Here is a 17,519-nt window from a genome sequence, read left to right as displayed (position 1 = left end):
AAATAGGGGGGGTAAAATTCCGCATTTTAAAATAGGGGAGGTAAAATTCCGCATTTTTCAAAATAGGGGGGTAAAACTGCATTTAAGCCAATAAAATATAATATAGATTTAAGATGTATATCCAGAAATTCGAACCTCAGACACTTTATTTCCCCACCTTAAGAATAAAATTTCTAGCAACTAAATTATATAACAAAAAATAAAGTTAATTATTACACAAGAATAAAAAATAAACATGCAATAAACTATGCTGCTAATTTTTTATTGATAAAACCAATTTTATTAAACCAGCAAAAAATCAAATATTAAACCAAATAGTTATGATATCAAATATATTGTTGTTATTGTAAGAAAAAATAAAAATTATATTGTTGTTCTATTTATTTATATATGTATAAAAAGTACACAAAACAACCTGACGTAATTAAATCTTATTATAAGGACATGATGTATATATGTACTTGCTCAGTAAAAAGTGTATACTATAATATAAACCAATAGATGCTTTAGGATTGACGGTTTGATTTCTCGCAATTGTGATCAGAAATGATTGAAATCACTTGATGTTAAAACAAATCACCCGAATTAGATTTTAAGTGGTCAGTGAACTAAATGCCGGTGATGAAAAAAAAAAAAATATAAATAATAAAAAGTAAAAATAAAATAAAATATGGGTTTAATTGATATGTATTGATAGTGTAAAATTTTGATATGCATCGACAATATAAAATAATTTTACACTGTCAACCAATACCAACCATCTTTTCCGCCACATTACCCCATTTTATTGACATGAAAAAATAATAATTATTTATTAGACGATCGTGTAAAACTATTTTACACTATCGGGACATATCAATTAAACTCATAAAATATAGTCTCTGATTTGTTAGGGAAAAATTGGAATTTGAAGTGACATATAAACAAACACAGAGTTCCTAAACAAAACACAGCAACAACAATAGCAGCAACTATAGCGGCAGATTGAAGAAACGTTCTTCTCGCTTCATTCATTCACTCATAACAATCCTCAATGCCGAGTAAAAAGAACAATAAAAGACAGCCATTACCCAAAATCGCTGAAGCTACGAGGATTCGTTTAACAAGGGCTTTGGAAAAGTTTCAAGCTTCCAATGATGATGGTAACACTCAATCTTTATCCTTTTCATCGTTTATTGTATAAAATATTACTTGGGCTGTTTCATTTTCAGATAAAAATTATAAAAAATCTTTTTTTGTTTTGTTTTGTGTTGTTGGTGTTCATTGGTTTTGTATGAAATTTCTGATCAATTGAATGTTTCGTTTTATTTGAATATTTGCCATCAAAAAAGGGTTAGCGGCGCAACTTGTTGCTCGCTTACCTTCAGTTCATGTTTGATTATCTTAAATTTATATGAATTTTAGGTATTTGTTTTTATTTTCAAGCTATGAAGCGCGTGCCCGGGTGTCGGATACGCGTCGGTGTCTGATACCTACACAGCACCGACACTTATGATTACACTGGATTATGTTATTTTCTCAAATTATAATTGGGGTCGACCGTCAGGGTCCGTGTTGTGTCCGGTGTTCGTGTCTGTTCCCGTTCTTCATAGCTTTCAAGTTTGAGTATTTGTTTTTTATTTTTTGGCTAGTTTATGATCCAATGAAAATATTTAGGTTTAAATAAAATTTTAGTTCATGCAAATATACATTTTTTGCTTTTGGTTCTTGTAATTTTTGTTTGTTTTTAGTCATTGCAAATAATACATTTTTTTTTTTGCTTTTTAGTCCGTGATGTTTTGTTTTTGTTCATGCAAAATCTGATCACATTGAAGTTAGTCATTGGAATGTTCATTTTAGTACTTATTTTGAGCGACTAGATTCCCAGGATTAAAACAAAACAAGGACTAAAATGAATATTGCAGTGAATAATGTCTTCTTTTGAGGTCATTCTTCATTGAATAAAGAGGAGTGTTAGGAGTTCCGTAAGTGCTGCTCAGTAGCTACCGGGGACGTTGATTTGTAGGGGCCTGAGTACTTAAAATGTGTGATTCTGGCCACTAGGCAACTTGACAAAAAAAAGACTACAATCAATATTTTTTCAATGGCACCATTTGCATATTTAAGCCAAACATTTGTTGCATGACTATTCATTTATGAAATTTGGGTGTTTTTTGTCGTTATCTGCAGAGTACAAGTTTGAACCTGGTTTGTCCAATGTCGACCGTCGCTATGTGCATGTATTATCCCTAAAAATGGGGTTTAAATCTAAAAGTTCTGGGTGAGTGAGTGCTAAGGACAGCACAATTCCTCAATGGAATAATAATTGGTAATGGAAGAATGTGTTTGGTTCAATTTTTACATGCTGTGTTGTTGATATTGAACCTGCCTTTTGTATAGGACTGGGAATGAAAGGAGATTGTCTGTTCGAAAAGTCACTAAGAAGTCTCAGAGTGATAATAAGTTAGAGAGTCTTCCCCATTTCACATTTTCGGAAGAGTCAAAAAGGGCATTAGGCGATTTATTTGCTCATTTTCCACCTGGTGATGGAAACTTGAAGGATATGGTTGGAGAAAATAGTGGCAAGACTCATAACGCAAGACGTCATACAGATGATATTTTCAGCAGTCCCTCTATGACCAAAGATGAAATTGCTCGGAGATTGGAAATAGTAGTTTCTAGAAGAGAGACTGTATCTGGCTTGAAAGAGGTTCCTTTTCCCCCCTCTCGATTGAACTTCAAAGACCATGTGCATATGAATTTTGTTGGATGGATGCTGCATTGCTTTGTTACTCCTTTTTCTGTAGTAATTTGCAAAAGAATAGTTTCATTATTGAATCGTTTAATTGATTTTTGTTCACAGATCACTGAGTTGAGATCTAAGCTACCAATTGCATCTTACAAAGATGAAATTACATCAACAGTTGACTCCCACCAGGTTAATTTCATCTTTTGCTTTGCAAATTTGCCTTTTATCTGATATGGCATTGACACGTAAAATATGTGAAACATAGTTTTTAGAAAGATTTTTGTTAATCCAATTTCAACATTTGAAGGTTGTATTTTTGCATGTGTTTTGATCTTAATTTTCTTTTCATGTGTTTCAAAGCAGGTAGTTCTCATTTCTGGTGAGACTGGTTGCGGAAAGACTACGCAGGTTACCAATTCTTTGCTTTGTCTTTATTGTGGTACAACTTATTTTAATATAATTTGTCTGCAACTGTTTCAAAATGATCAATGTTTTGCTTAAAAGGTGATATTTTTTGATTATGCAAGCTTCTGATATGAATTTTCCCCATTGTTTACTTATAATTTATTAATGTGCTCCCACTTTTAATTTTTATCCTCGATTATTTGACTCTAGCTTTGATCATTGAGGATACATGATGATTTCTTGATGCTTTGGGATGTTGGGTTTCTCCCACAAGTACTCCAATTATTGTATATATATGGACCAAGATCTTTTGATAGCTTTTGTATGCCATGGGAAATATCATATTTGACTTAATAATTAATATTAATTCATGATTCAGGTCCCACAATATATTTTGGACCATATGTGGGGTAAGGGCGAGGTATGCAAGATACTTTGCACTCAGCCTCGGCGTATCTCTGCAATGTCAGGTGTGAAACTCTTTCAAACTTTGATTTTATTGATGTTCCCGTTTCAGTGTAAATTAAAATTTGTTTTCTTCCATCTTTTACGTGTCTAGTTTCTGAGAGAATCTCTAAAGAGAGAGGAGAGCCTGCCGGAGATAATATTGGATACAAGGTAATTTTATTTGTGTATTTTCATAGCTACGGTGCTGTGTTCCTTTGTTCATATTACTTTTTGGTTAGAAATATTTGCTGAATGTTGAGCGATGTTATCATCATCAAACCAATTTCTTGCAGTTGCATGATAAATATCCGTAATGCACTTAACATTTTTTTTATTGATACTGAGGAAATGATCTATAGTGTTTTACATGTCTTATATATAATTCTGTGGCTTATATCTTATAGCAACTGTTAGAAGCTATGAAAATATCATGATATCTTCAATTCTTCATATTATGTTATGAGTACCTTAAATCATCTCATAGGCTTAGTTTCTTATTTTAGAGTATCTATTGTGATTAGTTTCCATTACTTAGTTATTGTTACGGTTTTTTTTTTTTTTTCCTATTTAATTAGGGACAGAGTTTAAATCCCACTTGAGACCATTGCAAAATGGTCATTACTCATTAGTGCCACTGTAGTGAAAAATTCCCTTCCTCAATTTTTTCTTATAAAAAAATTAGGATCTGGAGTCATGTATTAGAATACGTATTAAATAAGGGTTAGTGCTTTGTATTTTTTTGTATCATCAAATCAAACATTATTCAAAGTCTTTATTCTTCCTCCTCCATTTAACAATATCCTCTAACTTTAAATAAACATTCCAGATACGCTTAGACAGCAAAGGTGGAAAGCAATCATCTATTGTGCTATGTACTACTGGAGTTCTATTAAGAGTGTTGGTTTCTAAAGGTTCTGGTCCGTCAAAGATGAAGCATGTGAAGGACGGAATTTCTAACATCACTCACATCATTATGGTACTTCTTCTAAATTATTTGTTATCTTCTGCTAAAGCTTAAACATATTGTATTAATCTTAAGTAAATATTTAAGCTCATGTTTCTTCTATACCATGCTTGTTAATTGGTCGTTAGCCACGACTGTTATGTTCTTAGATACATTGATTAATTGAAAGTTTGAACTGGCTAGGAAAATCTGAGATTGTTGGATGTAATTTCTATTTTTATTTTTTTTTTGTTTGTAAATTATGGAAATTTGATTTGAGCTCTGAACAGGTTCCATTTATGTTTGAGTTGAATAACTATACCAGAGGTGTTTTAGTGTCATGGTCATCATGATTGCCATTATATGGAAGATGGTGAAAGTAGGAAATCTTTATATTATTAATTCTAAAACTAAAAAAAGTTATCACTGACATAGTGACACTGGTGTTAGTATTGCACAATGCTGGATATTTTTATGCGTGAAAAATTGCAAAGGAATTATGTAATTAGTGACTGTGTCTATATGGTCCAAATCATAGTCCAGTTGACTAAGTTCCTGTTTGGATCAGTTTATTTGAGCTTATTTACTGACATCAGCATTTGTGAGACTGTTTGAGAGAACTTGTGGAAATAACTTATGACACATGTATAGGCTGTTTTCAATTTATTTTCACAGGCTCTGCAGGATAGCTTATATGAAAGTCATTTAACTTTATTTTTATCTTGTTTTATAGAAAAGTTTATACATAAGCACTTATATGATAAGTGTGACTAGTGAGAACTAAGAAGTGAATTGAAACATTTTCATACCCTTTATCATATAGAATTTTGGTGTATGTGCATCCTTGCTCAATATGTATTGCAAACTGAGGGGAGGTGACATTTGTTTCTTTTTCAGGACGAAATTCATGAAAGGGACAGATATTCAGACTTCATGTTAGCAATACTCAGGTATAAATTTGAAAGCAACATATTAGTCTTTACTTTCTAGTGGGATATAATAGTTAAATGCAAACATATAAATGTCTGTTGCGTAAGCAAGCATAAAATTGGGCTGTAGGTTAAGCTTGTCCAAAATAATTTGCATCTAATAGCATAATCTTTACGGTAGAGTTGTCATTCACAAGCCCAAGACTTATTTTAGCCCAACGTTGTGGCAATAGCTTTCCCGTTATATTTAATCCCCCCTCCCAAAGAAAAAACATTTTATGTGAGAGATCACTCGTCTAAGACGTTTTTCTGATTGATATTTCTGATTTTTGATAAATTATATGCAGAGACATGCTCCCTTCATATCCGCATCTACGTCTGGTCAGTTCAAACTATTACATTTTGTAGTTATCTTTCTCTATTTCTCTTTCAAACTGTCAAATTCTTTTTCAAATCATATACATAATATTTCCCATTTTTGACCCCTATTTTTAATCTTTATCTGTTTTCTGGTGTTCTAATGTCAGATATTAATGAGTGCTACCATTGATACTGCAAGATTTTCTCAATATTTTGGGGGCTGCCCAATTATCCAAGTTCCAGGGTTCACTTATCCGGTACTTATAGAGTATATCGAGAATTGACTAATTCTTTTTGTTATCACATTTTTGCTACAATCTTATATGTTATTTCTTTGTTCAGGTCAAAACTTACTATTTGGAGGATGTACTTTTTGCTGTAAAACCAAGCAATAATGATACTACCACACTTAGTAATCCAACAAACAATCACGAGATAAGTGAAGACCAAAAGCTTTCTTTCGACGAAGCTATTAATTTGGCTTGGTCTAATGATGAGTGGGACCTACTGTTAGAGTTGGTTTCTTCCGAAGGAACCCCAGAACTATTTAATTACCAGCATTCTTTAAGTGGCCTTACACCGTTAATGGTGTTTGCCGGAAGAGGTAGAGTTTGTGAAATGTGCATGCTCTTATCTATTGGGGCAGATTGCAATTTAAGGGCCAAAGACGGAACAACTGCGCTAGAGATTGCTGAAAGGGAAAACCAAGCAGAAGCTGCTGAAATAATAAAAAAACACATGGATGGTTCCAACTCCACGGAGGAGCAAAATTTACTTGATAAATATCTTGAAACAGTCCGATCTGAAATTGTTGACGTTGTTCTGATAGAGAAGCTGATAAGAAAAATATGTACTGATTCAAAAGATGGAGGCATCCTTGTTTTTCTTCCAGGATGGGATGATATAAACAGAGCGCGTGAAAAATTGCTTGCATCCTCTTTTTTCATGAATCCATCGAAATTTGTGGTCATATCTCTGCATTCAATGGTTCCAATTTTGGAGCAAAGGAAGGTTTTTACGCGCCCACCTCCTGGATGCCGCAAAATTGTTCTCTCAACCAATATTGCTGAAACAGCTGTCACCATTGATGATATAGTGTATGTCATAGACACTGGACGGATGAAGGAAAAAAGTTACGATCCTTATAACAATGTGTCAACTCTTGAATCATCTTGGATTTCAAAAGCAAGTGCCAAGCAACGAGAGGGACGTGCTGGCCGTTGTCAACCTGGAATTTGTTATCATTTGTATTCGAAGCTTCGAGCAGCTGCGTTGCCAGACTTTCGGACTCCAGAAATTAAGAGAATGCCTATTGAGGAGATATGTCTGCAGGTATTTGTCTTCATTAATTGGTGTCTCTAAATCTTGGTGCATATTAATATTCCTCCGTGAAAAAATGGAAAAAGTGTAATAAGAAAAATTGTGAAAAATGGGAAAACTTGCGACTTGATGCTAAATCATGACATTCACACTAATTCCACCAGTCTATATTTCTTGTTTCCTTGAAGATATATTTCTGTTATATTGTTAATCATGTGAAGGAATTGATTTTATATAAAATATACTACAATCTCTATTTCATGTTTCCTTGAAGATCTATTTCTTTTATATTGTTACTCATGTGAATGAATTGATTGGGTACAAGCAATACGTTGATGAATTGATTTTATATAAAATATACTGCAATTTTCCTGGCATTGATCCAATATGTTGATGAATTGATTTTATATAAAATATATTGTGACAGGTAAAGGTGCTTGATCCAAGCTGCAAAATAGAAGAGTTTCTTGCCAAGACATTAGATCCACCGGTTTCTGAATCCATACGTAATGCTATTGTAGTCCTTCGTGATATTGGGGCATTGTCACCCGATGGAACACTTACTGATCTTGGAGAGAAGCTTGGTTCTCTCCCTGTTCACCCAGTGATCAGCAGGATGCTGTTTTTTGCTATCTTAATGAACTGCCTTGACCCAGCTTTAACTCTAGCATGCGCATCTGATTATAAAGATCCATTTACAATTCCAATGTTAACCGAAGACAAGAAGAGAGCCGAAGACGCCAAATCTGAGCTTGCTTCGTTATATGGGGGATTTGGTGATCAGTTTGCTGTACTAGCTGCATATGAATGTTGGAAAAATTCAAAGGAAATGGGTCTAGAAGCGCGGTTTTGTTCGCAGTATTATGTGTCTGGAGGTGCCATGAAGATGTTATCTGGCATGCGTAAGCAGCTCCAAACGGAACTTATCCGAATTGGGTTTATTCATTCAGATGATATTTCAAGTTACAGCATGAATGCGTATGACCCTGGTGTGCTGCACGCGGTTTTGGTTGCTGGTATGTATCCAATGATTGGGAGATTATGTTTTCCAAGTAAAGGTGCAAAAAGGGCTTTGATTGAAACTGCAAGTGGCGATAAAGTTCGCGTGCACAATCGTTCCATAAATTTTAAGTTGTCATTCAAGAAAAATTTAGGCCACACTTTAGTTGTGTTTGATGAGATTACTCGCGGTGATATGGGTGTAAACATAAGGAACTGCAGTCTTATTGGACCACTTCCAATCTTGCTTCTTTCAACCGAGATTTCTGTTGCTCCAGGAGAAGAGAATGATCAGAAGAAGGAGGAGGAGGATGACGACGATGATGATGAAGGGAGTGAAGATGAAGCTGGAGGTGATGATGCGATGGAGTTGGATACCAAATCCAGTGGAAACAACCAGGATCAGTTCATGTCTAACCCTGATAGCACAGTTAGAATAATCGTGGACCGTTGGCTTTATTTTGGTTCAAAAGCAATTGATGTTTCTCTGTTATATTGCTTGAGAGAGCGTTTATCAGCTGCAATTTTATACAAAGTAAGAAACCTATTTTTACTTCAGTTTTTTTCGTAGTTTACACAATTGCGAAAGCTATATCTTTCCCTTTCTTATTATATATCTTGACACACTTTCAGGTATCATATCCAAGGAGTCCTCTTCCTCCCATCCTAGCAGCCTCTATGCATGCTGTAGCTTGCGTTCTATCTTGTGATGGGTGTTCTGGCAGGACAGTGGTGGCCGATGGCGTGGACAAACTGACCACTATGGTAAATGCAACAAATCTAGGGAAGCCACCAACACGGCCACAGCCACATACATTGACACAGCCTCAGCCGCAGCCACAACCACGTACATCGACACAGCTCCAGCCACAGCCAACATGGACACATCCCCAGTCACAGTCACAGCCACAAATATGGACTCAACCACAGCCACAGACATGGACTGAGCGACAGCCACAAACCAGCCACCACTCTGGTAAATGCGACAAATCTAGGGAAGCCACCTACATGGACTCAGCCACAGACATGGACACATCTGCAGCCACGGCCAACATGGACTAGCCACAGCCACAGCCAGCATACAACATTATGGTAATGGGCCAAAAGGATCCTCTGCAGAGTTTATAAATCATGGTGGATACCAGAACTTTGGACCTTCTAGTGCCAGCACATCTATGCCAAAGACATTTGAAATCCAAGCAGGATCAGTTCCTAACCTCTCCACCATTTCACTTGATAATGGTTTAATGGAAGTTAATGATATATTATTATTTCTTATTATGTTTAGTGGTAACAGTGAACTTCTAGTTACTAGAAAACATGTAACATGCGTTGCATTGAGCTTATATAGTGCCAATTGTGACGGTGACAAATTAGACAGTGTTTATTTATTTAGTTTATATACAGAACACAAATCTTAAAATTTCAGTTTTATAATTGCCCTATCGTTCAAACATCCATGTGTCCCACATTTATGTCTATTTGTGCTTGTTTGGTTGATTAATCATGTTGGCCTGCACACCAATTTTTGTGTGGAACTTTAATCTGCTCAAGGTTTTCAAAAAGCCAACAAAATTGATTGATATCTATGACTTAGTTTGCGTCTGATTCCGCAACCTTCAGGTGCTTGTCTGGTAACTTGTTACTCCCTCCATTTTTTTTATAAGTGTCCAGTTAGAATGATAACACCAAATTAAGAAAGTAGATTTTTGTACTTTATCTTCCTATTATACTCTCGTCTTAATTCACCAATAAATTCCTATTTTTTTTGCACTCTGTCAAATAACAGTAAAAAAGAAACTTTCCTATAGTAACAAACTTTACTATCGTAAAAAAAAAAAAACTTTTTTTTTTACAAAAACTTTAGTTTTTTAAATATATATATAAAAAATTATTGAAAAAAATAGGAATAATTGACAAAGGGTATAATTGAGAAATTGTATCCTTAAAACACAAACTGGACAATTAATTATAAACGTTAAATCTAATGAAACTGGACACTTATAAAAAAAAGGAGGGAGTATGAGCTAACGAAATTGGATTCTTACAATATTTATGAATCATTAAGTGTATGTTTTTAGCTTATACGAAACAATTTATACAAATAAAAAAGTATTTATGTATTATAAAAATACAATATTTATTAGAGAAAACTTATGAATTAACATAAAAATTTATTAATTTACATAGGTTATTTTGATAAACTAAAAAATTAAACAAATCCAAATGAGCCCTAAGTTACTTTGGGTCACCAGTACCATCGATCGTATAACATGGTAATAAAATAAATCTTTTTACATACTAGCTATCCTCAACACTAGTAAAAGAAATCCAGTAGTATGTATATGAACTTTTACAATGAAAATTATACTAATATACAATAATTAACTAACCAAATATTATAAAATCAATAAGAGGAGTGAGTTTTTATCATTTCAGTGTGCTACTAGTCTTAGATCCTATCTTTGAATCTGAACAAACTATAATATATCTAGGGTAAACCTGAGATTTATAAGCAGTAATAAACATGAGATTTATAAGCAGTTTCTGTATGTCATCGAAGAAGCAAATTTTCTGGAAAACTGCTCTGGTCAGCCTTAAAAGACCTTACATCAAAATTTTATACACTTTCCGCCGAGGAATTTGAGAAATATGTCAAATTTTCAACAACTGCCAGTGTTAACGTCTCCATAGAACAAAAGCAAACAAGAAAATGATAGTCAATATCATTCCCACATATTTGATCCATTGATCAACACGGTTACGTCTTTCAATTAGCCTCAAAACACGGTTTGATATCCCCACTGTATTGAGAACATCCAATGCTTTCCTCTGTGCACTCTGCACAAAGATAAGTCAAATATGATAGGTATGTCAGCAACAACGTAACACCAACACATTACTACTAAATACTGATTATCACTAGCATCAGCATTCATACTAGTTATATGGATAATAATTAAGCTTAGAATGGAGAGAAACATTGAAAGTCAAAAGTAAAAACCTACAAATTATTCGTATAATTTAAAACAGAAACTGCAATTAAAAAACGTCAAAAACCAACCAACAAAGCTGATGAAGAACTTAACAGATAAAATTGAGCGGGGCTGGTGGTGGGTAAATAAGACATCGTGCATGTTACATGAGGAATCTCTTTTTCTTTTTATAAGCCATGAGGAATCTACTGATTTGAGATTTTATGATTACCCATTTATTCAGATGGAAGGTTAATAAATACTAAGGCAAAAAATATTCTTGGTTGAAAGAAAAGTGAAAGAGAATCGGGGGCGCTAGTTGCTGTTTGGAACCGCAGTAGACTGCCGCTGAAAATGCAGTCATTTCAAAGCTTGCGTTGGACGCAAGAAGTGGCTATCGTACTATGTAGTTCCAATAATCCACTTGCATGTATAAGTTGCCATTACTTAAAACGTCAGAGCAAGCCAAAACAAAATAAAGCGAGAGATATGCATATACAAACATAAAATATGATTCACCATTTGCAACAGAAAGTAAATGACATAAATGGTAAACCTAAACAATAGCATAATGGTGATTATTCTCCTACTCGTCAATTCAAGCTATTAATCATTTGTTGCTGAGTAAATGCAGAAAATGGGTAGATTACCTTCAAGCGTTCCCTTTGTCCATGAATAGATGAAAGTATTGTCTCCCCAAGTGCATTAGCATTTTCCAATTCACGTGCAGAACTACGAACCGACTGCATCGCCTGCGCCTCCTCATCATAAATCCTCAATACATGACTAGAATCACCATTCTGTTACACCGTAATTAACATCAAAAGTCACAATTTAGCAAAAAAACAAACACAAAAACATTGAATCACTAAATAGAAATCACATACAGCTCTTCCCAGAAGTTCTGCTCTCTCTTTAGCTTCCATCATTCGTTTATGATTCCGAGAGTTATATTTCTCTAAACTATCTCTTAACGATTCAGCTTCTTCAGCTATTTGTTCGATTTTCCTACACCAAACAGCATCACAGTTAGAACACGAAGATCCTAATAACTACTACAACACACAAATCATATAAAAAGTAAAAACAACTATGAAACAACAGACACCAAACACAACACTAACACATTGTCTCATCAGTACAGTAACAATACGAAAAGCTAATGTAATTCAGTGTCGAACACCAAACGCACCTTCAATTTAAAGTGCCGGTGCTACCTAGAAAAGAAGTAATTACATCATACAGATTCTCAATTTCACTACTAAACATTGAAATTACTACATATTATAAACACTATTAATTCAATTTCCTTGCAATTTAACTATAAGAAATTCTTCTAAAACCTATAGTGCATTGAAACGAAAGCATCATGATCATCAAAAGTAAAATCTAACAGAAACGGAGATTTCAGTTAAAATTCCGTTATACAGAGACATGAATGGAAAATGCGAAGCACGAGTGAACCTTTTCCAGAGATCGCGTTGCGATTTTGCACCAATAGAGCGTGAGAGACGATCCATATCAACGCAGAGAGATTGGATCTGAGCGATGTCATTGTTTACGGAGAAGGAGAAATCGGATGATGATGAAGAGGAATTGGAATACTCTAGGCGCTCGAGACGTTCGAGACCGTCGCGTGTTCTCAGCAAGAGTTTTCTTGCGGTTTGGTGAATCTCCGATAGCGTTCCTCCACCTCCTTCCATGCGGTTATTGGAGCTCCGAATCAGAATTCAATTTCGGAAACAAAAACGGGTAACGATCGGGTCACTCAAGTTTATATACTCATCATCACTTTCACATTGAATATGTTATTATTTTTTTTCCTACATATTATGTTATTTTTTTAAAATTATTGAGTTCAGATAGATAGATGGAGTAAAAAAAATTTACATACTCAATGAATGTTTTAACCTTTCATGTCATATTAAGACAGTGAGGTTAAGTGGCGTGACGTAACGGAAAACATAATTGTAATTGATCGAGTGTGTAAAATTTCTTTATCCGTAAAAACGTATGTCATGTCCTATGTTCGCTTATGTTTTTATGGCTAATCAATTTTTAATTGTGTAAATGTCCAACTTGGTTCTGTCCCAGAAGGTCTAGCTCAACTGACAAAAATGCTGAAATTGTTAAGTTGGACCTCGTGACCCGGGTTCAGTATCTCACAATTATATATGAGTTTAATTCCAGTGGATTACCACTCCATCTAAGACAAAAAATGTCCAACTTGGTTCTTGACTTTTGCAAAATTAGCAATTTACTCCCCCAAATTAACAAAATTTCACATTAGTCCTTTAGTTTTCAAAAACATCAATCAACTTAATCCCTCTCTCATCCCCAATTGGTTAATAGAGTTAACTGTGTTAACATTATACGTACGCACACGTGACAAATCTCAATGACTGAATTGAAATGTTGTCAGTCTCCAATGTTCATATACACGTGGACAAAAAGTGATGGACGAAATTCACACAAAATTGTGTTTTTAAAAACGAGTGTCTTCTTCAACCTTTATTGATCCATTCTTGTCTTCTATTCTTATTCCATTTTTTTTCTTTTCAAAATGAAATAAGAAGAATGGGTGGTGGCTCGCAAAGGAGAAATATAATTTAGGGTTTCGTGTTTTGCATAAGATAATAATTTTTCAGTTCCTTACTGCATATCTGAGAGGAAAACTGTTATACGGATTTCAACATAGTTCAAAACGTCAATCAAGTTAGTCCGTCTGTCATCTCCAGTTAATTAACAGAGTTACTGTGCTGACATGACACACTAACGCACACGTGACAAATTTCAATGACTGAATTGAAACATTTTGTTGGAAGTGCAAAAGATACCCAAATTGGCATGTCAGCAAATATGGGGGACCAAATCGAGATATTTTTGTGTTGTTTGCCTAACCCTTTGGACAAACAATTCAACCTTTTGTCGCCTTCTTCACTCTTTCAAATGATCAAGTTAGTCTCCAACTTTTGCGAATGTGGCTAAATGATTTTTTGTAACGTAATACAGTTGTTGGGTGTGACTATTTTTTGGTGTGATGAAGCTCATGGTATATTTTTGCCAAAAATGACTTGTGGGATGTACATATGATGTTGGACTTAACATTTAAGCATTGAAGGTCGATGGTGAATTGTTGGTAAAGGTTGATCAAATAATAGTAACATATAAACAAGAAACAAAGGTTATAGAAGAAGATAATGAGGTATTGGGAAAACTTATGGACAAGGCTGAAGATGTCATTGAAGATCAAAACCATCTAATAGAGGATATGGTGAAGCTTATGGAGAAGATGGATAATGTAATTTTAGAACAAAAACAATTAAAAGTAAAAATAAATAATTTATAGTAGTATTACAATTAAGGTAATTTTTTTATATTGGAATGTTTTATTTTTTGAATGATTTATATTGGAATTTTTTTTTTGACAGAATTATATTGGAATGTTATAAATACGACAGAATAATATATTTTCACAAATATTAATTTAATTTGTTTAAAAAAATTGATTTGGAAATAAATTTTAATATGATCATTACACTATAACATTTTTGGACTTGGAATTTTGCAACAAAAGAATTGAAAATTAGTAAATTTGTGTATAATTTTGAGAATGTTTTTTTTAAAGGATAATTTTGATAATACATTTTCAATATTATTTATATTAAAAAATTTCCTATAAAAATGAAATTGTATATGAAAATATTATTAAGTTTATTTTAAGCTCAATAAATCAATTTTTTAACATTTAAGATTATAATATATTATTTATAAACCATAATTTACTTTAAGTAAATAATTAACGCCCATTGACTATCTTTCAATATATTATATATTTATCATAATAATTTACTTTATTAAAAAGCATTGAACAATGTAAATTATTTATTACATTCATCAACTTTAGAAAATTTACTATTAATTTGTGTTTTTTTTTTTTGACTTGACTATTAATTTCTGTTATCACTTTATAAATCCATATACTATTATTTTATTTTGGCAGAAAATCCATATACTATTATTATCAGACCACAAAATAGAAAATCAATATATTATTAATACATATGTTTGACGGGACTATTAATTTGTTGTTATTTTTTTTATCAAGTAGTTCAATGGTTAGAATTTCATTCTAATAAGCGAAGTACTTGGGGTTTGAACTTTGACTCATACATATAAAAAGTGATGTCTTTATCAAATGAATAAATTCCTGAAGACCATTTTTCATTTTATCTATTCCCTCAAGTCTTAATTATAAAAAAATAAAAATAAAAAAATTTTAGATACATTGAAAGTTTAATTTATCTAGTCTATATTTGTCTTGTTATATTATCAATTTGGATATTATCATAGCTAGAAAAAGTCATAGCTAATTTGTTTGTTATATTATCAATTTGGATATCAAGAGTTGAGAGTTTATGAAGAAAAAACAAAAAGACCAAATGTATTTTAAACTCATTCATTATACCATGCGGTAAGAAAAACAACAAATACAACAAACAAATTAAACTTCTCTGATTAGAGTTTGCAACATGCATATCTAAATTTTATTATGAAAAACGAAAGTAACAATTCATTAAACTAAAATAACAAAAGATTTTCAATCACCATTTAAAGTGAAAGAGTGAGATCTAATCCCTTATCATCATTTGCATCTGCAGGACCACTTTCAATCACTGAGCTGGTAGCAAATGTATTCTTGTCATCCTTGAAAAGAAGCAGCTCTTCTTTTGGAGTTTGTATTTCTTCATGACAACCATCGGGGGAAGCTGTTAGCCTTTTCCAAGCAATAGTGTTTTGAATGTCGAGCATGCAATGTTCCGTTGTTGTCTCACGAGTTAGATCCAAATTAGCATTACCAGAAGGATGAACTGGAGGAGGAGGAGGAGTTGCAATTGGAGCTACAATGTTCTTCAAATTGTGATGCTCCGTTGTTCTCTCACGAGTTAATTCCAAATTAGCACCGACAGAAGGACAAATTGGACGAGTAGTTGCAATTGGAGGAACATAGTTTTTCAAATTCCGAAAGCTATTCATATCAACCCTCGAAAGAGGATCAAAATCATTGAACACCAAAGAGTTATTCTTTTGATCAGATCCCTCCCTATAAGGATGATATCGAAATTTCTTTTGGTTATGCAAATTTGGTTTCGATGGTTTTCGAAAACTACTTGCAAGACCTTGGGAACCAAGACAACTGGATGAGGAGTTTCGAGCTAAGTTTGCACGATAAGAAGGAATGATACTCTCACGAGTTGAACCCAAATTAGCATTGCCAGAAGGGCGAATAGGAGGAGTTGCAATTGGAGCAACATAATTATGCAAATTGCGAAAACTATTCATATCAACTCTTGAAAGAGGATCAAAATCATTGAATTCTGAAAAGTTATTATTATGATCAGAACCCCCTTCGTAAGGATGATCTCGGTAGTTCTTTTGATTATGCAAATTTGGTTTCGAATGATTTCGAAAACCATCAGCAAAATCTTGGGAACCAAGACAACTGGACGAGGTGTTTTGAGCTAAGTTTGCACGATAAGAAGGAATGATAGGAGTGTTAGGTGAACTCATATTTGGTAGATCCAAAGGCAATGTTTGATCATATCGAGCTAAGCTTGCACGATAAGAAGGAATGATAGGAGTGTTGGGTAAACTCATATGCGACTGTGGCAGATCCACGGGCAATGTTTTACCATATCGAGCTAAGCTTGCACGATAAGAAGGAATGATAGGAGTGTTGGGTGAACTCATATGCGGCTTTGACAGATCTAAAGGCAATGCTTGACCATATCGAGCTAAGCTTGCACGATAAGATGGAATGGCAGGAGTGTTGGGTGAACTCATCTGCGGCTTTGACAGATCCAAAGGCAGTGTTTGGCCATACCGAGCTGAGCTTGCACGATAAGAAGGAATGATAGGAGTGTTGTTGCGAGAACTCATCTGTGGATTTGGCAGATCCAAAGGCAATGTTTGAGCATTTCGAGCTGAGCTTGCACGATAAGAAGGAATGATAGGAGTGTTATTTCTAGACAATGAAGAAGACGATATCGGCATAGTTGCAGCAATATTATTTTGGCGCCTCCCTGCATTTAACATGTGTGAGATAAATATTAATTTAAAATAATAATAATAATAATAATTTAAAGTGAAATTTTCTTGTAACACAAAATCTTATGTTAAGACATGACAATTTAAAAAAAAAAAAAAAGAACATTAAAAAACATTAAAAATAAGGTTGATATACCTTGAGTGAAATTGTTGACACCCATGAGATGATTTTGGGGTCTCGGTGACATGGCTTGTGATGTTGTGGAGTGGTCATTTGGTGATTGATGGTTATTGGGGTTTTGATTGTCACTCTCATTGTTTTGAGTCAACATTTCTCTACGAAAAGCCCACAAATTATTCACCAT

At 33.8% G+C, this 17,519-nt stretch overlaps 3 protein-coding genes across 4 annotated transcripts; 1 reads left to right on the top strand and 2 right to left on the bottom strand.

Moving 5' to 3' along the window:
• The first annotated feature begins 901 nt into the window (after positions 1-901).
• Positions 902-9,587, top strand: LOC123881998 (DExH-box ATP-dependent RNA helicase DExH6-like). Its single transcript, XM_045930768.1, has 15 exons — positions 902-1,142; positions 2,170-2,260; positions 2,380-2,689; positions 2,843-2,917; positions 3,092-3,136; positions 3,513-3,603; positions 3,693-3,751; positions 4,407-4,556; positions 5,421-5,473; positions 5,800-5,833; positions 5,980-6,069; positions 6,155-7,144; positions 7,560-8,666; positions 8,765-9,024; positions 9,210-9,587. The coding sequence occupies exons 1-15, from the start codon at positions 1,034-1,036 to the stop codon at positions 9,550-9,552; spliced, it is 3,807 nt and encodes a 1,268-aa protein (XP_045786724.1). The 5' UTR covers positions 902-1,033; the 3' UTR covers positions 9,553-9,587.
• Positions 9,588-10,405: 818 nt separating this feature from the next.
• LOC123882125 (membrin-11) lies at positions 10,406-12,907 on the bottom strand. 2 transcript variants are annotated; one of them, XM_045930928.1, is made up of 5 exons: positions 12,571-12,889; positions 11,994-12,114; positions 11,757-11,906; positions 10,793-10,972; positions 10,406-10,760 (listed from the first exon to the last, which is right to left on the bottom strand). In XM_045930928.1, the coding sequence occupies exons 1-4, from the start codon at positions 12,807-12,809 to the stop codon at positions 10,811-10,813; spliced, it is 672 nt and encodes a 223-aa protein (XP_045786884.1). In that variant the 5' UTR covers positions 12,810-12,889; the 3' UTR covers positions 10,406-10,760; positions 10,793-10,810. The 2 variants fall into 2 exon arrangements, with proteins under 2 accessions (XP_045786884.1, XP_045786885.1); XM_045930929.1 differs by having other exon boundaries at positions 10,406-10,972; positions 12,571-12,907.
• A 2,810-nt stretch (positions 12,908-15,717) lies between these two features.
• On the bottom strand, positions 15,718-17,519 carry LOC123922658. Its single transcript, XM_045975352.1, has 2 exons — positions 17,351-17,519; positions 15,718-17,189 (listed from the first exon to the last, which is right to left on the bottom strand). Exons 1-2 carry the CDS (start codon positions 17,517-17,519, stop codon positions 15,718-15,720), a joined length of 1,641 nt encoding a protein of 546 aa, XP_045831308.1.

Source organism: Trifolium pratense, linkage group LG4, assembly GCF_020283565.1.
Source record: "Trifolium pratense cultivar HEN17-A07 linkage group LG4, ARS_RC_1.1, whole genome shotgun sequence".
In the NCBI taxonomy this organism is placed as follows: Eukaryota; Viridiplantae; Streptophyta; class Magnoliopsida; order Fabales; family Fabaceae; genus Trifolium; species Trifolium pratense.
This window is presented reverse-complemented; position numbering and strand designations above follow the sequence as displayed.

Coding starts and splice junctions, on each gene's coding strand:
- LOC123881998 (XM_045930768.1), top strand. CDS start 1,034: ATGCCGAGTAAAAAGAACAATAAAAGACAGCCATTACCCAAAATCGCT. Junction 2,261..2,379: donor TTTAAATCTAAAAGTTCTGG/GTGAGTGAGTGC, acceptor CCTTTTGTATAG/GACTGGGAATGAAAGGAGAT. Junction 5,834..5,979: donor CATATCCGCATCTACGTCTG/GTCAGTTCAAAC, acceptor TTCTAATGTCAG/ATATTAATGAGTGCTACCAT.
- LOC123882125 (XM_045930929.1), bottom strand. CDS start 12,809: ATGGAAGGAGGTGGAGGAACGCTATCGGAGATTCACCAAACCGCAAGA. Junction 12,115..12,570: donor CAACGCGATCTCTGGAAAAG/GTTCACTCGTGC, acceptor TGTTTGGTGTAG/GAAAATCGAACAAATAGCTG. Junction 10,973..11,756: donor GACAAAGGGAACGCTTGAAG/GTAATCTACCCA, acceptor ATCTTTGTGCAG/AGTGCACAGAGGAAAGCATT.
- LOC123922658 (XM_045975352.1), bottom strand. CDS start 17,519: ATGGTGAATAATTTGTGGGCTTTTCGTAGAGAAATGTTGACTCAAAAC. Junction 17,190..17,350: donor TGTCAACAATTTCACTCAAG/GTATATCAACCT, acceptor TGTTAAATGCAG/GGAGGCGCCAAAATAATATT.